Source organism: Myotis nattereri, assembly GCF_964212035.1.
Source record: "Myotis nattereri genome assembly, chromosome: 11".
Lineage (NCBI taxonomy): Eukaryota > Metazoa > Chordata > Mammalia > Chiroptera > Vespertilionidae > Myotis > Myotis nattereri.
In genome coordinates this window covers 65,171,519-65,196,484 of record NC_138086.1, presented here as the reverse complement: position 1 = coordinate 65,196,484, position 24,966 = coordinate 65,171,519, and the positions used below count along the sequence as shown (strand labels likewise).

At 41.2% G+C, this 24,966-nt stretch overlaps 1 protein-coding gene across 5 annotated transcripts in view; it reads left to right on the top strand.

The window, feature by feature from the left end:
* PDE1C (phosphodiesterase 1C) overlaps positions 1–24,966 on the top strand; it is a gene marked incomplete at both ends in the record, with an annotated part of 336,640 nt that overhangs the window by 276,630 nt on the left and 35,044 nt on the right. For all 5 annotated transcript variants that reach the window (XM_081102034.1, XM_081102038.1, XM_081102036.1 and 2 more), the window contains 2 exons: positions 8,103–8,327; positions 12,395–12,472. In XM_081102034.1, the coding sequence (XP_080958160.1) occupies positions 8,103–8,327; positions 12,395–12,472 (303 nt within the window). The remainder of the gene's footprint in view (positions 1–8,102; positions 8,328–12,394; positions 12,473–24,966) is intronic.

Below are 24,966 nucleotides of genomic sequence, written 5' to 3'. Positions count from 1 at the left end.
TTGATTTAGTATTATAAACACATGCAGTTAATTCCTAGTGTTTATGGAGAAACTCCTGTCCTTAAGTACGATGTAATGTTTGCCAGTACTGTTAGTCTGGCCGGGTCTTAGTATTTGACTTGAAACCTTTAGGATGAAAACATATTGAATCAAAGTCACTTTGATGTGAGCTCAGATAACAGCAACAAAATATTTTTACTGATGTCAGTAACTGCTGCACAATGCTTAGTAAATAAGTAAAAAGAAGAAGAAGAAAGAAATAGGGAACAGAGATAAAAGGGACAGGCCCATCCCGGGTTATGTATATATTGTGGGAGGATCATTTGGCCATCAAAGCAACTCCAGTTAGTAGCAATTTGAATCCCCACTCGCCTTGTACTCTTTGGCAAATGCAGGTAGATTCTTTGAGAAAATTCCATTTGGGGCAGGGGTGGGGAACATCTGGCCCGTGGGCCATGTAAAGCCCTCAACATCATTTGGTCTGGCCCTGCCAAGGCATTGGAGGTGAGTTAATTAAATGTTTGACCAAATAGAGCAGGCTAATTTTTAAGTTGATAATTTTTTTATGGCCCTCGAATGATGTTATAAATATCCAAATGGCCCTTGGCAGAAAAGAGGTTCCCCGCCCCTGATTTGGGGGCTGATAGTACACACCACAGAGCTATTGCTAAGAACAGAAAAGATACACAGTGTATGCACACTTTAACAACTGATAGCTCAGTTTTGAAAATGAAATATATTTTAATAAACACTGCCTTTATAAGTATTACAAGTTTGTGTATACATTTTTGGGGACACCCTGAATGTAAGGCACGGCGGACAGAGCCTGCAGGTGGCTGGCGCCTGTAAATCTAGCCGTTACTTTTCAAAGTTGGAAAGGAAAGTTGAACGCCCAGTTAAGAAGACTTCCATCTATAACTAATATTTTATAACTAGAGGCCTGGTGCACGTAATTCATGCATGGGTAGGGTCCCTGGGCCTGGCCAGTGATCACGGCCAACTGGGGCCTTCCTTCCTCCAACTGCCAGCTGCTGGCGGGGGCCTTCCTTCATTCCGCCCGTCCCCTGGTGGTCAGTGTATGTCATAGCGAGCAGTCGAACTCCTGGTCAGTGGAACTCCAGAGGCAATTTAATATTAGCCTTTTATTATATAGGATATTTTCAGCCTCCCAGTAATGCTGTTGACTGGTTGACAGGCATTAAGAAACACTAGTTTGTTTCCGTTAGTGATCAGTTTGAATTAGACGGTCCCAGGCTGTTTTGCTCATTGTTCTTCTTTAGAAAACCCTGACTTCATGAAAGCTCCCTACATGGGGCACTTGAACATGTGTTGTTATCAAACTGATCAGAAATGGGACTGGCTCTAAAGTCTTGATTCTATTAGCCAATCTGATTTACAAAGCTAGGTAGGCCAGAACCCATAGTTGTTAGAAAAGATTAAATCAATACCTTTTATAGCTCTTAGAGCTGAAAAATCATTATTTCCAAACAAAGATGTATAGGTATAACCATTTTCAGGTCTGATCAATGTTGATAAATTTCCATTCATTATTTAATACTTTTTAAACCTTTTTTTTTTTTTTTTTTAAACCGGTGTAAGGATAATGCATGTTTAGGTTATAATGCAGAGATATAAATTAAAGAAATATATAAAAAGAAAATAAAGTCACTTACAGTCTCTCTAGCCAGATATAACTGTTATTGAAATTCTGATGTAATTCTTTTTTTGTTTGATTTACCATGCATTTACTAGTATATAAGTAAAAGAATTCCCTGTAAGTTGGGATCATAGTATATTGTCTTGTATTTTTCTTTTCTTTTTCTATCTTGAGCATTTTATCCTGATGCTGAATAGGTTTAGAAAGTATGATTTGAATGGCTACATTATATATAATACCATAGTTGAATCATTCCTCTACAGAGCATTTTGTTTTCAGTTCTACATCATTGTATATAACATTGTTATGAACATAGATGTTTAAAAACGTTTGAGGCTACCTCTGACTACTTGTCTGGGATGAGTTTCTACATGTGGAATTTTTTTGAAAAAATAAATGAAAAAAACTTAAAGCTCTTGATATCTACTGGCAAAATTTTCTCAGAAAGTTTTTTCTTTTAACTTATGTTCCCTCCCAGTAGAAGTATAGTGAGAATGTCTATTTCCCCTTCATTATTATTTCATAATAACTCTTCATATATTAAGAATAGTAGTTCTTCAGTTGGCAAAATATGTTGCAATTTGTGCCCTACTTGTTTGTCATTTGCCTTTCAACTTTGGCAGAATGGTCTTTTAACTTAGTCTTTTAAAGTACATCCCATTTTTATTTTACTAGAGATTACCATTACATTTTTTTTATTGAATTACTAGAGGCCCGGTGCACAAAAATTTGTGCACTCGGGGGGAGGGGGGGTCCCTCAGCCCAGCCTGTGCCCTCTCACAGTCTGGGACCCCTCGGGAGATAACGACCTGCTGGCTTAGGCCTGCTCCCCGGTGGCAGAGGGCAGGCCTAATCCCTAGGTGTAGCCCCTGGTTGGGCTCAGAGCAGTGCTGATTGGGGAGTTGGGGCACCATCCCCTGTCATGCACAGAGCAGGGCCGATCAGGGGGTTGGGGAGCTCCCCCCTGTCATGCACAGAGAAGGGCCCATCAGGGGGTTGGGGAGCTCCCCCCTGTCATGCACAGAGCAGGGCGGATCAGGGGGTTGGGGCGCCACCCTCTATCACCCACAGAGCAGGGCCAATCAGGGGGTCGGGGCTCCGCCACTCTCACACTCAGGGCAGGGCCGATGGGGAGGTTATGGCTCTACCCTGTCACACACAGAGTAGGGCCCGTGGGGTGGGGGGGTTGGGGCACCGCATCCTGTTACACACAGAGCTGCAGGGCGTTCAGGGGGATGGGGAGCTCCCCCCCTATCAGGCACAGAGCAGGGCCGATCAGGGGGTTGGGGCGCCTTCCCCTGTCAGGAACAGAGCAGGGCCGATAGGGAGGTTGTGGCCCTGCCCCCTGTCACACACAGAGCCGCAGGGCGATCAGAGGGTTTGGGCGCTGCCCCCTGTCATGCTGATCCTGGTGCCGGGAGGCCTTGCGGCTCTGCTGATCCTGGTGCTGGGAGGCATATTACCCTTTTACTATATAGAATAGAGGCCTGGTGCATGGGTGGGGGCTGGTTGGTTTGCCCTGAAGGGTGTCCTGGATCAGGGTGGGGTCCCCACTGGGGTGCCTGGCCAGCCTGGATGAGGGGATGATGGCTGTTTGCAGCTGGTCATACACCCTTCAGGGTGGGGTTCCCCACTGGGGTGCCTGGCCAGTCTGGGTGAGGGGCTGAGGTCTGTTTTCAGGCTGGGACTGAAGCTCCCAACTGCTCCTTTTTTTCTTTTTTCTTTTTTTATTCTGGGCCAGCTTTAGCTCTGAGGCTTGGCTCCAGCTCTGAGGCCTCAGCTGCTGAAAGTAGGTATCTGGTTTGTTTCGGTTCTATAATCGAAACTCTGTATCAGCTCCAGCTCTGAGATCCCAGGCTCCCTGAAAGCAGGTTTCTGGGGTTTTGTTTCGCTTCTATATTTGTTACAATGTTCAAACTGCAGGCTCAGAGGCCGGCAAGGCAGGCGGGGAATGTTGGAGTCCTCCATCACTGAAGCAAGCAAGCCTCATGTTCAGTTTAAGCTGCCTAGCTGCCGGCCACCATCTTGGCTGGCAGTTAATTTGCATATCACCCTGATTAGCCAATGGGAAGGGTAGCGGTCATATGCCAATTACCATGTTTCTCTTTTATTAGATAGGATGTTTCTGTGAATGTAAATATCAAATAGTATGTAGTGATACTGCTTTGCAAATGCAAAAAAATTTATTGAATTTTTACTTATTTTCTCCATATTCACCAATTTTTATTGAAATAATATGATATTTGCAACCTAGGTGATTATAAGTAAATTGTTCATTTATAATGAACTTATCATTTGATATTATTTTTATATTTGCATCTAGTTTTATTTCTAGCTTGATAACAATTACTTTTATTTTTATTTTTAAACAGCCAAAGCAATCTCTTTTTAAAAATATATTTTATTGATGTTTTACAGAGAGGAAGGGAGAGGAATAGAGAGTTAGAAACATCGACGAGAGAGAAACATCCTTCAGCTGCCTCCTGCACACTCCCCACTGGGGATGTGCCCGCAACCAAGGTACATGCCCTTGACCGGAATCGAACCTGGGACCCTTGAGTCTGCAGGCTGATGCTCTATCCACTGAGCCAAACCGATTAGGGCTAACAATTACTTTTAAACACTAAGATTTGCTAGTTTTATTGAACAGGTTAATGTATTTCCTTATTCTTAAGTTTTTAACATTGAATTTTTTCTGTCAGTTGGAGCACTTCTTTGGCCAATACTTTTAGAAAGGACCCGTGGGCACGCCTGAGTCCTTTGATGTCTAGAAGAACCTTTCTGTTGTTATGGTGAACAACTGAGAGTTGACTGTTCAAAATTCATATGCTATTTTGGTTATTTTTTTTCAGTTAGTAGTTTCTCTCTCTCTCTGTTTGTAAGTAGGTTAAGTAGGCTTTTCAGAAAATTATATCCAGGGATAACTAGCTCAATACTATTTTAACCAACTGGCCTATAATATCATTATTCAGAAAGGCAAATTAAATGAAGAAATAATGTATTTCTCCAAAACTGCATGGACATTCGGTGTGAGATAGAAGCAGCCTTCAGGAGGACTGTAATTTATGGATCACAAAGCCTCTGCTCTACTTGAACCCTTTAGCTGCTGGCTTTTGGCCATTTCATAAGGAGTCACATCACAGATATTCTGAGATGGTTTTGAATGGCACGCTTGCTTTCTGCTAGTGTAGAAGCCTGGGAGTGCCAAGGATGTCAAATCTAAGACCTGGGAAAGTTAATTCTGTGCACACATGCCATCATTGCAATCTGTTAGCACATACAGACGGATTGTGCTCTCACCTACTTTTTCTCACTGTAGAAAATTTTTATGTGTATTAATAATTTCACCCTGAAAATATAAGGGAAGCTGATTACCGTGGAACAGGCCTATCTCCTCTTGATTTAATCTCTTTTTTCTTCTTGATGTGTTTATTTTGAGTAGTACCACTTTAAGGGCTGAGGTTGAGCATACTAATATCAGGTATTTCAGTCATGTGAGGAGGAGGTGGGAGCAGAGAAGGTGAAGGGCAGTGCAGAGCCACCACTTGGAGCATGATCGCTTCAGGGCAAGGAATCATATAGTGGGGCTGGCTCAAATTGGAGTTGATTATGATGTCATAAGAGTTGCCATTTGTTAATTTAAATATTAATTGCCTGCTGTCAGCTGTAGTTGAGCAAAAACAGATTTGTTTCTGAAATGCACCCCCTGCCCAGTTTTCATTTTTGCTGGATTTCCCATAGAAAATTGGTCTGACTCAGTTGTCAAATGAATTTTTATTGCTCAGATAAGCTTTTATGCTGTTTTGTAGTAAACCGGACGTCAACACCTTCAGTTTTTAATCAAAATTATTTTTAACTTGGGGATGTTTTAAATGTAGAAAGTTTGCCACAGATTCAGTGGGACTTCTGTGAGGGGATTATAATTTATTTTATCTGAAGCCCGAGTTTGAATGAATCCTCTCCCCCCCATGCCTCAGTTTCCCTCTCTGCATCATAAGAACAGTCATCTTTTTACTCACCTACGTTAGTGGTTAAGGAAACCACGTTTTGTCAAACGGCTAAGTCTTCCGGGGCAGGACGGTACGTTTGTCTACTTCCTGTACTGCCGCCGGGCTAGGTTGCTGATGATGGGGTATGTGTAAGCCAGGCTCATTGGCAGAGAGGGTGAATCACATGCACTGTGGACATTCGTTTAGTCAACAAATGCTCCAGGAGCATCTGCTATGTGCCAGGTGCTGGACCAAGCACTGGGAATTCAGGGATGGAAGTGGCGTCTGACCTTTGTCCTCCGGGCACTGCAGAAGGACGAGAGGAAGTCTGGATGAGCATTCTAGCAGGCCTCCTGCGCCCTGCAGTCTCTAGAGAATGCGGTCTCACCATCTTCTTCTCCAAGGCCACTTATTTACTCTTTAGTTGTGCCTTTCTGTGGAAGTCAGAAGGCATATTATACGATAGATGCACATAATTGTGTTATGTTGTAAAGAAACCTTACTTTACCTTGTCATTGTAAATTATAACTACATCCTGTCAGGAGAGGAGAATGTCATAAAATATTGAATGGCAATCATTTAAACTTGAAAGCAATGCTTGTTAACCCTGATTGTGTATTGGAATCATCCAGAGAGCATTTACAAACCCTCCTCTTACTCTTCATTTGTGTTGTCTGGGGTGAGACCAGGGCATTGGTTTGGGTGGGGTGGATGGGTGTCAATGAAGGGATGAATAAACATCTCAATGTATCAAGGAGAACATCTGAGCCAAGCAAATGTAAGGGCAGATAATGTAAAAATAAAGCCGGAAGTTATAGACGTCCACAAAGTTCAGTATCACCAAGTCCCAGGAACATGGGCACTGGCACCAAATTTGGGATTTGTGCCCTTTAGCAGCTAAAACAAAGGGAAATGTAATCACACGCATAACCCACTACTCTGGTGCCTATTAGATTAAAAGTAAGCCAGTTGTCCATGAAAGTCAGCTTTTGTCGGGATCAAGACTAACACAGGGAAATGAAGAGGACCCCTGATGATGAGGTATAGGACACGGTTAGCACATCTAGAGGGGAAAAAATCAGTAGGTTCTTCATAATGGAGGCTGATGGCACAGTCAGAAAGGCCTTGTGTGTGAATGAAATGCTAAGTCTCCAGGCCTTTAGGGAGGAATGGTCTCTGCTAGGTGCCTTCCATGTATGTTATTTCCTACAACCCAGCTCCACTTGGCGGCCTCCAACTCCTCATGTCCTTGGTCTCAACCCCTCATGTCCTTGGTCATTTGACCGTATCATCTGTCACTAACCCTTCTCTAAATGGGCTTTAGCCATACTGGCTAACTCAGTGCCCCTTGAACAGAGCAAACTCATTCCTAGTCCATGGCCTTACTTTTTTTTTTTTTTTTTCCTCAGCCTGGAATGCTATTTTCCCTGATTATCGCATGGCCAGCAACTCATCATTCAATATTTCATCAAATGCCAGCGTCTTCACCCTTTTGCTGGTCATGTTCTATCACATTACTTACTATGCTTGACATTTTTTGCAAAGCCCTTGTTGCCATCTGAAATTCTCTTAGTGGTTTGCTTACTTGATAATGGTCCTCTCTACTCTGTAAGTCTGCTTGCTGCCACGTGACCAATTCCTAAAATGGTGCTTGGCACTGTAGCTGCTCAAGAAATATTAGTTGAATGAATAAACCTGTGTTTTCATAGGCTATATTTTTGTTTAAGAACAGAGCCAGAGGCTTTCTCAGTCAGCCGAATTGGACAGCAGGCTGACACCCTCTCAGTTACAGGGGAGACACAGATCAGGACACCTGGCCAACCTAAGCGCCACCTCTCATCTGTGGACAGTTTGCAGACATGGTTTTGAAGACTTAATTATCCTCTTCCTACTTTTAACTTTACAAACAGTGACCTGAAACTGTATTATTCTAGCGGTGGTGACTTTTTACTTTATAATCGCTTGCTTATGTTTAAACTTCTGGTCCTGAGCAAACCTACATGAAACTCCATTTTTTCCTGTGACCGTGGGAGATTTTGTGGCCTCTGAGCCTTAATGCCACATTGTAAAGTAGCATTACAATGATGGTAGCTACCACCTGAGGTTGTTTGGAGAATGAAAGGAAATGATCTTTGGAAAGCATTTAGCATCAAACCTGGCGTACGGGATACACTGACAAGAAGTTATTGATGATAATACTATTATTAGTAATGCCAATTATAATATTGTTTATTAATTATTATGATTACTGATTTTATTTATTTCCTGAATATCCATGCCAATCTGACTTGAATTAACCTAAAATAAACCCAAACCCAAAACACTCAGTAGCACCTTAGGTCATTTCAGTGTATTGTTACCAGTGCCCATGACAGGTTTTGTGCAAAGAGGCAGTTCTCCTAATGGCGTGACCTCTCTCTCTTTTCAACGCCTTGCCCACCTTGCTGTGGACACAGAGGAGAAGGCCAAGAAGGAAGCCGAGGAGAAGGCCCGCCTGGCCGCGGAGGAGAAGCAAAAGGAAATGGAAGCCAAAGGCCAGGCAGAAGGCGCAGCCGGCAAGGCGGACAAAAAGACAGCCGGGGAAGCTCAGAACCAAGTCAACGGAACGCGCCCCAACAGGAGCGACAACGCTCGTGGGAAAACCGCCAAAGAGAAGTCGCCAGGAGGAAAGCAGCAGAACGGTGAGTGGCATCACCCTGGGGAAAGGCTCTTCCTGGGGTGAGTGATAATGTCACTGACATTTAATGAACGCTTACCGTGTGCTGGACGTTGCTGGGGAGATTTCACGTTCATGAAACCATTTAAAAATCCTAACAACGCTGCGTGGGGCCTACATCCCCATTTTGCAGGCGAGGAAACCGAGGTTCAGAGAGGTGAGATCACTGGCTTTAGGTCAAGCACTCCCGAGGTAGTAAGTGCAGGTCTATGTGAGGCCAAATTCTGTAATCCATGGTCAGCAGGTTGGTGCTGTTGGGGGGAGGAAGAAATAGGAGAACTTGAACTGCTTAAACCAGGTCTATGGTAGACAAGATGGGCAAGATTGGGACTCAGCCGCGGTCCACGAACTCCCTGTAGTCTGTTTACCTCAGTGCTAATGCACCCCTCTGTAAAGGACCAGAGAGTAAATATTTGGGGCTTTGCAGGCCATGCGGGCTCCGTCGCAGCTGCTCAGTGCTGCTGTTTCAGAGTGAAAGCAACCAAAGGTAACACGTAAACAGGTGAGCGTGGCTGTGTTCCCATACGTTATTTATCAAAGTGGAAATTTGAATTTTATATAGTTTTCCCACGTCATGAAATATTCTTCTTTTTCCACCTTAACCATTAAAACATATAAAAACCATTCTTAGTCTGTGGGCCATATGAAACCAGGGCAGGTTTGGCCCGCGGGCCATGGTTTGCCAACCCCTGGTCTGGTCAGGGAGAGAGGCGAATGAGCACAAGTGGGCTGGACACCAGGAGGGTTGTGCGTTCTGGGGGAGAGGGACCAACAAATGCCCAGAGCGGACAGAGGTGGCAGTAAATGCTCCATGGTGGCCAGGGGAGCCTGGGAGAAGCAGAGCAGGAGCCTGAGTCTCCAGCGAGCCTGGGTGAATTTCACAACTGTGTTGATTTCCCAAAGTAAGCAGTTGTCTACCATTTCCCTTAAAATCTAAGTATGAAATGAGAGGTGGGAAAAGAAATCAATTTAGAGCGATAATCAGAAAGGCTGATGGTGCAGCAGCCTAATTAAAATGATTTATAACTGCACACACGGGCTCTTCTGTTCCACCTGCTCATTGGGTAACAGCTCACAGCAGCCATTACTCCATACACAACCCGTGGGAAATTACCTAATGGGTTTCATTGAGGAACATCATCAAACAAGTGCAAGTCACTTTCCCTGCGCCCTGCCTTGTGGCCGCCCGAGGTATTTTCGGGTAAGAGCTGAAGGACCCTGGACGAGTGGGGTTCTGCGGGTTTGGGGCCCTAGCAGCAATTACAGGATCTGCTAAGCGGTGGTCTCCATCTGGGCACTCCCCCCTCAGCCTCCCCAGCCCTGACCGAGAAGGCAGGCTGCCAGGGGCTGCTGGCTAGCATCTGGCAAATCAAACTGCTCCTGCTGGTTCTGGAAGGCATCCTGGCCTTGCTGCATCTGTGGGAAAAGCTCTATTCCAGGGCGACCTGAAAGGCTCAGTATAGAGTGCTTTAGGGGTGTGAAAGCTCAGTGAGTAAAGAGAGGCCTTTACTCACCCAGTTAGTCACCCAGTTAGTGTGACTACAAGTCTCAAGATCCTCGAGTTCATCTCTGGCATCCTTAAAACAGGGATGAGCCAGTATATGAACTGTTTCATGGCACCTCCAAAGGAATTCATCTGTTTTGACCATTGGTGATGGTAGAAGGTGACAACCATATCCTTTACTTACACTCCTCCTGCTTGTGGCTGCCCTTCCCCTCCATCCCTCCAGCCAGTACAACCTATTTCAGAATTAAGAATGAGGAAATTTGGAGAGTTTATTGACTTCTAACATAGCTTAGGATTTGTAACATTTCAGTAAAAGTACTAGTACTTACTTTGTAAAAGACATCACAGTCAAAAATGGTCTTGAATTCTTAAATAGCCATTTATCAGTCTGAAGGTCGAAGGCATTTAGAAATGGTACCATCAATACAAGCTAGAGGTCTAAAACTTGAGCTTCCTATGAAGGTCCCAAAATATAGTAGTTGAGAGGCTGGCCTCTACAATCAGACCCATCTGTGTATATTCTGGTAAGTTACTTCGTTTGTGGCATAACATGGAGATGATAGGGGTTTCACATCAATTCTTTACAGGTCGATTTAAGCAAAATCTCTTTGTAGAAACACCAATTGGCCATTTGTTCAAAAACTGTCAGGCAAATGGCTTCAACCAGGTCTATGGTAGACAAGATGGGCAGTTTCAGAGGGAGGCCCACATGCAAGGTCAGGGGCAGAGGTGGGGCCGGGGGAATGTATGAAGCCCAGGACTAACCAATGTGGAGACAGTTGGCTGCAGTGAAGGAAAAACTCGAACTGGGAAAACCTCCTCAATCATTTGGTGAGTGAGTTGTTCAGCAGATGGATCATTTAGCGAATTGAACATGGATGAATTTGTCTCCTGGCAATAACAGCACCGTCATAATGGGTTGTTATAAGAATTTAATGAAGTGGTGCACACTGCCTGGCACAAAGAAAACAAAAAAGGTCAATATTTTTTGGGCCTGGCTTGCCCCTTCCTGGTTGCAATTATTATTAGGGTCCTTTTGCTTCAGTAAGCACCAGGATGTTAGTGGTAACGTATTCTTGGTTTTACACAGGCTGAAAAGAAAGCTCCTACTAGAAATTGGTAAGTAAAGTATCCAACACTTGAGAATAGCACTGGGGGCAGGGGTGCCGTGTTTTTTCAGTATATCACTGGCATACTGTTGAACAGAATGTGGGGTGGGGTGGGGAGGTGGGGGTGGAGTGGAGGTGAGGTACCTTCTCTTAGACAGGTGTCAGCAGCCTCTCTCTCTGAAGGGCTGGATAGTAAACAGTGCTGGCTTTGTGCATCTCTGATGCAACTATTCAACTCTGCCAGTGCAGCAAGGAAGCAGCCCTGAAATATGTAAAAGAAGGTGTGGCCATGTTCCAATAGAACTTTACTTACAAAAGCAGATAGCAGGCTAGACATGCTCAGGGGCCATCATTTGCTGACCCCTCCTGTAGGGGACTTTGTTGACTTTATCATTTACTATTTGATTCAAGCCCAGGCCCTGTGAAGTTAGATTTTTGACTGGTAGAGGAGATGACCCCAAAGGTTATGGTATTATTGCCTTGTAGGACATAGTCAGTTTCGTCTCTAACCTAGCAATCTTATTTTAACACATTTTACAAATACCTATAAATATCCAGCTCCTGAAATACTTCTGGAACCATCCTTACTATCTCCTTCATTCCCTCATAAATTTAAATGTGTTTTGACGTTTTCATTCTACATTTGTGTGCTAGTGTTTTTTTAACTTTTGCCAATTACATTTCGACAAGCTCCTTAATTAGAGTGCTATTTATAGCTCTGTTCTAGAATAATAACAATTGTCATTGAATGATGTGTCAGATACCACATTTAGTACTTGAAATGCATTTGTCTATGCATTATGCCTATAAAATAGGTATTAATATTCCCGTTTCACAGATAAGGACACGGAAGCACATAAAGGTTAAAAAGCTATTCATTGACATCACTTACATTTAACCCAGGCTGTTCCTCACTCCACAGCCTAACAATAAAGTTGAACTGCCTTTCTCGAGGATAAACACCATTGCCTTAAGTACAACCCTGTTAAACAGGAACTTTCAATTAAAAAATATATATATTTAATAATAAATATAATATACTTATATTTATATATATTTAGAGAGGGGAAGGAAGAGGGACAGAGAGAAACATCATCCATCAGTTGCCTGCTGCCTGCCCCGCAACCCGGGCATATTCCCTGACCCGGAATCAAACCAGTGACCTCTTGTTTCCTGGGTCGATGCCCACTGAGCAACACTGGCTGGGCAGAAACTTTAATCTTAATTTGCAGATCATAAACCAATATCCAGGACCTACTCTGTGGTCTAAAGGATGTTTACCTCCGACATGTAGCCCCTCGTGCCTATAATTATACTGTACCTTCTCTTTTTTTAACCTTGACAGGTTTAAAGTTATTTCTAACTTCCTCCTTAGGCGTCTACATATTCTATTTGCGTTATGTTTATTACTTGCAGGTGACTTGAAAGATGGTAAAAATAAGGCTGACAAGAAGGATCAATCCAGTGTTGGAAATGACTCAAAGAAAGCAGATGGTAAGGGCAAAATTCTCATTACATTTTCCATAGATGTGCCATTTAATGCCAGCTTGTTAGAATTTTACCTAAAATTGAAATGGTGGTTGTTACTATATCCTTAGATCCTGAAAAAGCACTTCACCACATTTAAAGAGTACCATTATCCATTTTTTAATAATTTGTAAATTATTGTTGTATTTCTTCTCCTCCACCATACTTTCTCCATCACAGATGCATCCTGTACCTTCTTTTCCCACTTCCATTTTTCACTGTAAACTTTATAAAAAGTTGGCTCTGGACTTGCTGATTATAATGGAATGGAATGTGAGTCTTTGATCATCAGTTGTGCCGTGTCCAAATGGGAAATGTTCCATGTTTTCAGTTTTTGCATTTTTGTAAACCTTTAATTAGTTACTACTTTGGGTAAAAACAAACACAGAAATCTGTTTCGTGTGATCGTGATGCTGGGAGGCCCACACACTGGAGAGCGACATAGCTGTAGAACTCAGGACGACAACCTCACCCCAGCTAGAAGCAGCCTCGCAATGGGCTTCATGAGCACACCTTCCGCTTTCCAACATGCCACTTTTTCTAAAACGCGAGAGTTCACATTATATCACCCTCCAAACTTCGTGCTATCAGATTGAGAGACTTACTCTCACTTTTTACATAAACCTTCTGTTCCAGTGGTAGCATGAGCTCATGTTCATCCGTGTACATAATATGAAACTAAAAATGAAAGTTTCCAGGTAGTGGATTTTGTTAGAGTCCCAGACTCTTTGAATCTGATCTCCTTGGAGACGTTGTAGTGGATGTTACGCTCCTCCTTGAATTCTTTGGTTGTAACGCCAGTGAAGAACCAGTGCTGGAAAGGCAAGTTGAGGAATAAGAAAATATTTGAACACGACTTCTCACACACACTCACATGCAGGAAAGAAATCTTAAAAATTTCCCCTACGATCACTCAAATAATTCAGTCCAGGTGTCTTATCACAGAATATCTGGAAAGTGTCCAGCTGGTATGGCTTAGGGGTTGAGTGTTGACCCATGAACCAGGAGGTCATGATTTGATTCCCGGTCAGGGCCCATGCCTAGGTTTCTGACTCAATCCCCAGTGGGGGAAGTGCAGGAGACAGCCGATGGGTGATTCTCTCTCATCATTGGTGTTTCTGTCTCTCTCTCTCTCCCTTTCTCTCTCTGAAATCAATAAAAACATATTTATAAAAAAGAATATTTGGAAAGGACACATGCATTTTTTTCACCAAATTGTACAAACAAAAACCACTTACCTAGTAAATACGCTGTGTGTGAATGATTGTGACTAAGATGTGAATTATGTGAATATAATATAGAATTCAAATAACAGTTTCTTACCAGACTCAGGGGTAAAGTTTGTTCAAATACTAAAGGTTTTTGCCAGATATCATTTGCCAAGTCAAGGTCACACAAACCAGAAAATGTGTTAGCCCTAAACACATTGCCTGGAAACCCTGACCCAGCAACTTCGCCCATCCGAGTTCCTACAGCATAAGGCCCCAAATAAATCAAGGTTCAAATCTTTAAGGTGGAGTCTGGAATTTTGTTAATTTTTGTATTGTGCTACAAATATCTGTTATTATGTTGTCATGTGGGCATTGGGATTGAATTTTATTATCTTCATTAAGTTCTTTTATTTCACCTGTGCCCCTTTTAACCAAATTGCCCCCTTCCCCCAACATGTATAATTATTTTAAATACTTTTGAGAGGGCATATTAGTGCCCAGTGTGATCAAACCCGCTGGGGTTTTGAAGTTTTAACATTGTATGCCTTTAGAAAGAAACTGAATGGAAAGTGAAGCAGAGTTGGTTGTTCCCAAACTCCAATGAGCTGAGGCAGGCAAAGAGGGAAGGCGCGTGTGCCATAAGAGTAAATTACATCCTGGCATAATGAACACATTGCAGTTGTATATTATCTCTGTCAGGCTCCTGAGGTACTATTTAGTGCCCTGCCCCACTAATTTTCTAACTAACTTCAAAGAATGAATTATACATCTGATAAGGGGTTAATTTCCAAAATATATAAAGAACTTCTACAACACAACATGAAGAAAACAAGCAATCCAATGAAAAAAATGGACAGAGGACTGAGTAGATACTTCTCCAAAGAGGACATATAGAAGGCCAATAATCATGTGAAAAGATGCTCAAAGTCACTAATCATCAGAGAGAAGCAAATTAAAACAAGGATGAGATATCAACTCACACCTGTCAGAATGGCTACCATCAATAATCAGCAGATGCAAGTGTTGGTGAGGATGTGGAGTAAAGGGAACCCTCGTGCACTGTTTGTGGAAATGCTGACTGGTGCAGCCACTATGGAAAACAGTACAGGGTTTCCTTAAAAAATTAAAAGTGGAATTGCCTTATGACCATGCAATTCAACTTCTGGAGATATATCTGAAGAAAACGGAAACACCAATTGAAAAGAATATATGCACCCTATGTTCATTGCAGCGTTATTTACAAGAGCCCAAGATTTGGAAGCATCCCAAATGCCCATCAGTAGATGAGTGGGAAAAAAAGCTGTGGTACATATACACAATGGAATATTAGTAGGCCATAAAAAGAAGGGAATCTTATATTTTGTGATAGGATGGATAGACCTGGAGAGTATTATGAAATAAGCCAGTCAGAGAAAGACAAGTACTATATGATTTCACTTAACATGCGGAATCAAATGAACAAAGTAAACTATCAAACAAAATAGAAACAAACTCATAGATACAGAGAACAGATTGTCAGAGGGGAGGAGGGTTGTGGGCTAGTGCAAAAGGTTAAGGGATTAAGCAAAAAAAACAACACACCAACAACAACTCATAGACATAGATGATAGTATGGTGATTGCCAGAGGGAAAGGAAGGTACGGGGAAGTAGAAGAGGGTACAGGGGGGATAAGTGGTGATGGGAGGAGACTTGACTTTGGATGGTGAGTGCACATTGCAGTGTGCAGTTGATGTTATAGAGTTGTACACTTAGAGCCTGTATGGTTTGATTAACCAATGCTACCCCACTATATTCAATTAAAAAAAAAAGAATGGATGTCTTTTTGAAAATACCTTGCTTACTCTTAGAAATAAATATCTGGGCTTCTGAGCCAAGATTCTCTCAGGGCCTAAACTTTTACAGTGTCATTGAGAGACTTGTGGGGTACCACATGGATGAATCTTTTTTAGTGGGTTTTAGTCATATTTGAAACAGCCTAGCTTCTTGGACCTGTCATAATTTTTGTAGTTGTCCTTAACTATGGACTTGCCCTTAACTTTACTTGACTACATTAATAGAGATATGTGATAGCCACTGCTTGTGACTCTTAAAAGATTGATTAAATTCTCTTTAAATTGATCTATAGATTTCATGTAATCCTAATTAAAATCCTAGCAAACTTTTTTTTGGTAGAAATTGACAAGCTAATTCTAAAATTTATATGAAAATGCAAAACACCCACAATAGACAAAGCAACTTGCAAAAAAGAAGGGAAAAGTTGGCCTGATTTCAAGACTGATACAGCTATAGTAATCAAGGCAGTATGGTACTAGCATCGAGATAGACAAATGGATCCATGGAGAGTCCAGAAATAGATCCACATGTTTATGGACATCTTATTTTTGACAAAGGACATTCCATGGAGAAAGTCATCAATGAACCCTAATGAAACAGCTAGATATCCATTCACAAAATGACGAACTATCTCTACTTATCAGATACAAACATTAATTAATACTTAAACATTAATTAATGAAATAGATTATTAACTGAAATTGATCATAAAATGGACCATACACCTAAATTTAAAATGTGAAACTATAAAACTTCTAGTTAGGAACACCAGAGAAACTCTCTGTGGTCTCGGGTTAGGCAAAGATTTCCTATGCAGGACAGCAAAAGTACAAACCATAAAAGAACAAATTGATAAATTATGCTTTGTCAAAATTACAGACTTCTCACAACTTCAAAAGCATCATTAGGAGAATGAAAAGACAGTCCACAGAGTGAGGGAGAATAATTTCAAAAGAATATTTGATTCCTTCTTATGTTCAGGATACAAGTCAATCTCAATATTCAATAAAAAGGAAACAGCTCAAGTAAAAACATGCAAGAGATTTAAACAAACAGCTAGCAAGCAAGCACATTAAAAGATCATTGAAACCATCAGGGAAATGCAAATTAAAAGCCAAATTAAAAAAACCATATGGAGAGAAAACAAAACAAAACAAAGCTTACATGTGGGGAGAAGGTTTTACACTTGTAGATTATATTCATGTAATAATCGCTCAGCTTTCTACTTCACTGTGTCTGTCAGGATACAAGTTGATCAGCTCATTACCTCATTGAGGAAATGGCATTCCTTGTAGCCACTCTTTCTATTTCTTAAGTTGCTGATGTTCTCCTCTTTAAGGTCTCAGCACAGGAGAAATAGAAGAGGCAGTAGAGCCAACATTCTTGTTAGTTTGTGTAGAGCAACTAATTGTGATTTAAAAGTTTGTTGTGTACATGAGAGGGTTTTGCCTGTGATTTAATCCTTCACAAGACTGACATCTCATGACCTTGACTTGCTACAGGGCTCACAAGAGTCACCGAAAAAAATGAATATGTTTTTCCTGTTTTCCTTCCAGCTGGTTCCCTATCAAGTTGGTTTGAAATGTAATGAATAAATGGAATGAATGACTTGGGATTTTTTTTTTAGATGTCTTTTGTTCTATATAATGATGTAGCAAGTTATTAATTAAAAAAACAGTGGCAGGATATAGTCTGAACCTTTACACTTGGGTTGTAAAAAATAATGTCATTTTTAACTAAACTTGAGACATTTTTGTCCTTTGCCTCAGGGGCAGGGCATCATGACTTGCTCTGATGTGGAGTCAGTGGTGAGAGATAGATGGGGCCTGTATAGACCGGGAGGCATTCCCTGCTCCGCAAATCCAGGGGGAAACAGTCAAGCAGCAGAGCGCAGGGAGAACTGAGACACATGTCTATCTGTACAACAGAGACTCGTCCTAACTTAGGCTCACATCCGGAGACTTGAGAAATAACAGATGCACATTTACCATTATTCAGGAGGCACGCATTTGTTGAGGCCACCATCAATTTCTGTATCTACATAGACACCTGTATACCAGTATCCTCATCTTAGGGAATCACACCTACCTCATTCTTTCTTCCCAATATTTCCCTCCATTCTACTCAGGACAGTGGCATCAGGCTGTCCTTAAACACCAGAATAAAGAATTGCCTTATTTCAAACCCATGAAAACCTTGGCTTGTAGTTGCTGTCTGCTTTTATCACTGTGTTGTTCCAATCAATGCTATTTTTTCTCACAGGGCTTCTTGTTTTCACTTGTAGCTGATGTTGACTGTGTACTGGTCCATGCAGAACCATAGAAACAGTTGAACACATCCATTCATCTTCAGCACACTTATATTTTAATCAATCCCATATGGACATGGGGTTGTTACAGGGCATTCTTTATTCATTTAACATTTCCCCCAAATTTTGAAATATTTATTTGTTTGTAAGCAATTGTCAATATGATTTTAGTCAGACCTATTGGGTTCACAAAATCTTAGAGGACAATGGTCTTCATGGCCATCTTTGTTCAAACTTATTCTCCAATTTATGTTGCATAAGGTATACATAAGACAGTATAGACAAAGTTATGGAATCTAGAGGATTCTTGACAGGAATTTTGAAGTGAATTATACTTTGTGATTTTTCATTTTGTTCTGCATGTAAGAACTGTCTTGTCTGGGAAACATGAAATTCCTTCATCTGGGAGCACTCAAAATATATGTGATAATATAGAGAGTTCTGATTAGAAAGTAGAGCTCTACACATTGGCAGACAGAAGAATTCCACATTGATAGTAAATGGAGAGTTGATTATGTTGCAGAAGACTTGCTGACACAAAAAGGAACACTTATGACCAATCCTTGGCAGTGACTGCCCGTTCACTGATGTACAATGTGGCCATGTACACTCTAATGCTCATGCCAACTGGCCAGGCAGTGGTTTCTTTCTCCTGAAGGAAAACCTACCTGAGAAGTCAAATCCTATCAGAAGGTTGCTTGTCAAGCTGAGAATATAAGAGGCATTAGTTGATGAATTTGCTACTTCAAGGTAGAATACCTTGATACATCTGTCTCCACCATTGGGATAGACCTGCCAGGAAGGATGGATGGGGACCATCTTGCATGCCCTATATCCTGAGTGCAGGTTCCTTCGTGGCACCTCTTTTTCTGGTCTCCTTTTTGACCACAATTTCAGCCATGAGATTCGTTGATATTTTGGAGTAGATTATCAGTCTTGTTCACTTTTTTAGTCATCTTTGATTGCATTTCTGGACTTTAATCTTGAGAAGACTTACTTGTTTTTAAGGCAGATGATTTCAAACTATGTCTTTCTTCCTTCACCCCCACCACATACACAGCTTATGCCCAGACCATGAGCTTGGTGGGTAAAATAGGCCAAGGATGGTGAACACTGGGACTACCCTGTACTTTCCTCTCACACCCAAGACAGAGCTACTATAAAAATGATCTTGAATAATTTCTAACTTTAAAAAAATCTGTGAAACATCAGTGCTTAACTGATTTTAGCAATGATTGATTTACAGTACGTCTCTCCATTCATCATGCTGCCAACATCAACACTGATGCCTTCCGGTAGTTTCTACAGATAGTTAATCCCATTCTGTGAGTGTTTTACTTGTTTCCCTCTCGGAGGATTACATTATTTCTTAGTCCTGGGAAGATACCTTATTATAGCCTTCTGTGTATTGACAAAAATAGGCCTATTCGTTTGTTTGTTTTGTAAATATATTTTATTGATTTTTTTACAGAGAGGAAGGGAGAGGGATAGAGAGTTAGAAACATCGATGAGAGAGAAACATCGATCAGCTGCCTCCTGCACACTCCCTACTGGGGATATGCCCGCAACCAAGGTACATGCCCTTGACCGGAATCGAACCTGGGACCCTTGAGTCCCCAGGCTGACGCTCTATCCACTGAGCCAAACCGGTTAGGGCAAGGCCTATTTGTTTAACGAAGGAATTGCCTCCACACAAGAATCCAGCATCCTTTTGGGTTATTCTCTAGGAGTGCATAGGAGCCAAACATCTGGAGTGCCCCGGGTCCCAAGTCATCATAAGCACACATATTCTGATTTATATCGTATTTCCCTTAGCCATTTGTCCATGAAAAATCCGGTGACCTATGTACTTAACAAATTCATACGGAGCTTTAACAATGCATTAACAATACTGTGGCTTAGCAAGAAGAGCTGTAAAATAATTCTTTTTCAAACATTTTACATCTTTATTTTCTCAAGTAGCATGAAAGCCCAAGTGTCTAAACTAGTGGTTCTCAACCTTGGCTGCACATTAGAACACCTGGGAATCTTTTTAAAATCCTGATTTCTGGGCCTCATCCTCTGGAAATTCTGTTTCTTTGTTATGGGGTGAGGCCACATTAGTAGCAAAGAAACAGAATTTCCGGAGGATGAGGCCCAGAAAACAGGATTTTAAAAAGATTCCCAGTTGATTCTAATGTGCAGCCAAGGTTGAGAACCACTGCATTAGATCCTAAAAGGTCTTGCTGCTTAAAATTTTTGGTTGATATGCTTCAGTGTCATTTTCTAGATAACCTTAGAAGCTGTGCTGCTGGTTGACCCAACAATAGGAGTTACTGTGAGTGCAGCAATGCTGAAACCCAATATAATGGCTTTTGGGAGATAGATATGGGGGGAAGCTATTAACCAACCCATCATATGTGGATGGGAAGTGGTCAAATGGGGGTGAATTTAAAAAAATCTCCTCATTCCTTTTTTTCTATGGACTTGAACTCTTGAGAGAACTGGAAGTACAAACCCTGTTACTTACACATGGTTCTAGGGTTGGTAACTCCCAGTGGATCAGGACAGCTAGAAACACCTTTTGGTTACAAACATCTGTTTCAAACCAATGCTTCTTTTATATAGTTTTAGGTACAGTGCTTTTCAACGAAGGCATAAAATAGATATCCTCTTGGTGGATTACAAAGGAACAAGGTGACATGCAACTGCTATTATCCTCCTGTACATTTTTGTGTTACTGATACCACATTTGTTGTATCAAAACAGCAGCTTCAAGTGTGTGTGTATGAGATATGTACATATATGTACATACATACACACATGTATATACACAAACACACACATATATAATATACATGTGTTTCTAAATATATTATATGATGTAAGGTTGATGAATTTTTAAAAATTAAATTGTGTTATCCTATATAAGAAAAGGCCAGCGACCATAACGGCATAATGACCAGAACGACCGATCGACCAGTTGCTATGAGGTGCATTGACCACCTCTCGGTCCCTCCCCCCAACCCATAGGCTCCGATGGATCACCAGATGGCAAACCAGGAACAGGGGTGGGTGGCGGTGGGGCAGGAATGGGGACTGGTGAGTGGGTGGAAGGCAGACCTCTTGGTCCCTCCCCCCCCAGCCGCAGGCTCTGATCATGGTGAATGGGGAACCACGGGGAACCAGGTTGGGTGGTGGTGGGGACTGGCGAGCGGAGGAAGATGGCCCTGATTGCAGGCTAGGCCTAGGGACCCTACCCATGCACGATTTCATGCGCTGGGCCTTTAGTACGAAATAAAACTTCTAAAGTCAATTTGTTTAACAGAGCTTTTTAGAATCCAGTCTCTTATCAAAAACCTACATAGTAGAAATGTCAAATAAAAGTATATTATGTGCTCTTTCTTAATGACAAAATTAATCTTTTAAAACAATTTCCATTGCAATTACTGGTATATAGCTTTCAGTGGTTCACTCTATCTTCTAGACATTTTGTTACACTCTTAATGTGCAATTGTATTTTTAAAGGAACCAGTTTGACAGAGAGGATTGCAGTTTGGAACTACTGGGGAAAATGTGATTTTTTTTTCTCTTAATACTGATGTTCAGGACTAAAAAATAACTTCTTAGTATTCATGTAATAAGTATTTATCTGTTTTCTCCCTAGAAAAACCATATTTTTGTCAGATTCTATGCAAGGGATTGGAGAAACGCAAGTAGCAATACATTTACCGAAAGATACTCTATGAACATTATGAAAAATCTTTAAAATAACAGCTGCCCTTGAGATAAATTTGTGGCAGAGCCAGGAGCCATCGACGTCTCTATTGTTAATGCCATTTCTCTTCCAGACACCCCCATACCAGTAGAGCTGTTAAAAATGCAATATCAAGTGGGAAATGAAGCTTCCCCGCTGTATTTATCCTTAGCATTCTCCACCCCAGGGCAGCCTGGTCTCCAAGTGATGACAGCTGTGTTTTATAAGTATTAGCCCTCTACAATATGCACTATTTTTATTCTATACCCTGGAGCCACAGTGAGAAACACGAGAAAAAGGTGTTGTTTTTTTATTTCATTCATTTTGAATCTTTTATTGCCTTTCCTGAACTAATAAAATTGAAGAAACCATGAAGAGAGCAGTCAGAATGTCTCAGGTCTAGAATCCCAGCCTCACTTAACTTCCTCGGAAGGACTTCCTTAGAGTTTCTGGTCTCTGGCTTCATGGGGCTCCCCACATAGGAGGTCCAGAGCAGCCGTGGGCAAACTACGGCCCGCGGGCCGGATCCGGCCCCTTTGAAATGAATAAAACTATTGAAAAAAAAGACCGTACCCTTTTATGTAATGATGTTTACTTTGAATTTATATTAGTTCACACAAACACTCCATCCATGCTTTTGTTCCGGCCCTCCGGTCCAGTTTAAGAACCCATTGTGGCCCTCAAGTCAAAAAGTTTGCCCACCCCTGGTCCAGAAACTGATCAGAAACAGAGCTCTGTGTGCAGACTGCTCAGCCAGAGGAGGGGTGGGAGCTGCTGGTGCCTGACTTTTCATACCTCTTAAGAATGGGCCAGGCCTTGGGCAACTGGAAAGTTGAGTGCTGTAATTGTTTCCTTAGGAGTTAAAGCGCCAGGTGTTCCATGCAGAGAATGGTAGCAGTAAAATACCTTGGGCAGTGGGGGCACTGAAGAGCAGAGACAGTTATTCACAGATTTTTAAGAATAAATATTTTTATTTTTCAATTATATTTGATGTACAATATTATATTAGTTTCATGTGTGCAGCCCAGTGATTAGACATTTATATAACTTATGATATGATCGCCCTGAGAAATCTAGTGCCCACCTGACACCATACGTAGTTATCACAGTTTTAATGATGATGTTTCCTCTGCTGTATTTTACATCCCCATGACTCTTCCGTGACTGCCAACTTGTACTTCTTAATCCCTTCACCTTTTTCACCCACACCTCAAACCCCTCCCATCTGGCTACCGTCAAAATGTTCTCTGTATCTCTGAATCTGTTTCTGTTCTGCGTGTTTATTTTGTTTTAGATTCCACGTACGTATAAGTGAAATCGTCTGGCATTTGTCTTTCTCTGTCTGACTTAGTCCACTTAACAAAATACCATCGAGGTTCATCCATGTTGTTACAGATAAAGATTTCATTCCTTTTTATGGCTGCCTCATATTCCATTATTTATATACACTACTTCTTCTTAATCCATTCATCTACTGATTGGTTGCTTCCATATCTTGGCTATTGTAAATAATGATGCAATGAACATATGGATATATATGTCTTTTCAATTTAGTGTTTTGGGTTTCCTCATATAAACACCCAGAAGTGAAATTTCTGGGTATTCACATATTTTAAGTGTGGACAGAAAGCCCATGCTGTGTAAAGGAAGAGAGAAGGCAGACAAATTAGAGAATAAAAGTTTGACATCATCATTATTCTCAGTGATGGCATGCATGTGTAGGTCAAAGGAAAGACAAAGAAAGAACACAGGATTGGACTTAATAATTACCATCCTTTGTACTGTTCTTATTCTGTATGTTTGGATCAAATGGGTACATTTTAGAAGGTGATAGCATAGGCAGGTTTCAGGAAATTATATTCTCACAAATCTGTCTGTCTATCTATCTATCTATCTATCATCTATCCATCCATCCATCCATCCATCCATCCATCCATCCATCCTAGTAGGGCTATAGCATTGATATTATATGCAATGAAATTAATTTAGAATAATCTTACTATCTATAATCATATCCTCTATCGATTAGGGCAAGGAGTAAGCATGCATTCATACTTTTGGGTATTTGGTTATAGCCATTTAAAATAGGTGTTTAATACTTATGACCTAGAATACTGAAATTTATGCCTGGCTAAATTCTAACAACTATTTCTAAAATAATGTTTATTTGTTTTGTATAGTATTTCCTCATCATTAAAAACAAAACAAAACCAGGGCCCACATATAAGCCCCATGGAAATTCTATTAGACGTTTAAAAATGGAGCTGGTCTTACCACATTTATTTTTCTTCAGTTTTGTTTTGTTTTTAAATATCTTTTTATTGATTTCAGAGAGGAAGGACAAGGAAGAGAGATAGAAACATCAATGATGAGACTCATTGATCGCTGCCTCCTTCACGCCCCCTACTGGGGATGGAGCCTACAACTTGGGCATGTGCCCTGACTGGGAATTGAACCCTGACCTCCTGGTTCATAGGTTGATGCTCAACCACTGAGCCACAGCAGCTGGGCTATTCTTCCCCAATTTTATTCTTTTTTTTTTTTCTTTTAGCTTTTACCGTTCTTTCTGTAGCTTACCATATCACTTTGTTGTTTTTGTAGAAAGTTGACTTTACAGGGAGGCAGCTGTGGTAGTTTCTGGGACTCAGCCAAATCAGCTTACTTCTTTGAGTCTGGGTAATAGTTAGGCTTTAAAAAAAATCAAACCCAAGAAAAATGAGAAGTGTTTACAGAATTTTAAAGTCCAGTGCCAGATTCTTATGAGGCCACCTCATAGATGCTCAACTTGTGATCTAGAAATAAACATGGTGACCTGTAAACACATTTTAAGAGTCAAGTCATGTTAACTTGAAATTGATGCTTCTTAAGACAATGATCTTTAAATCAAATGGTTTAGGTCAGCATCTCCACTTCCCTGCGGCAGGAGGACGGAGGGGTGAAACCAACAGGGCCACGTTGTTGTAAATCTCCATCTCCCATTTCTCTAAATCAAGTTGCTGAAACATTCTTCACTACTCAGGCCCTCAGAGTAGATACATTTCGGTGAATTTATACAACCACACACTTGAAGCTTCAGAGCCCCGGTGGCTGCCCCTTTGTGAGATGTCAGAAGTCTTGTCAAGGGGAGGGAAAGGGAATTGACCTTGCTTAGATCCTTTCCTGAATTATTTCATGTTGGGTGAAAATACTTTCCATTTTGGCTCTTCAATCACTCTTAAAAAAGTGGGTGAGTTGAACTACTTTTTGTGGCTTCCAAAAAGCAACATATATTTATAGTTAATGGAATTCAAAGCAGTGATAACAAAAATACTAGTAGTCATGTAGCTCAGTTAAACACAGAGTGGCTTCTTATACATTGTCTTAAGATCCTCA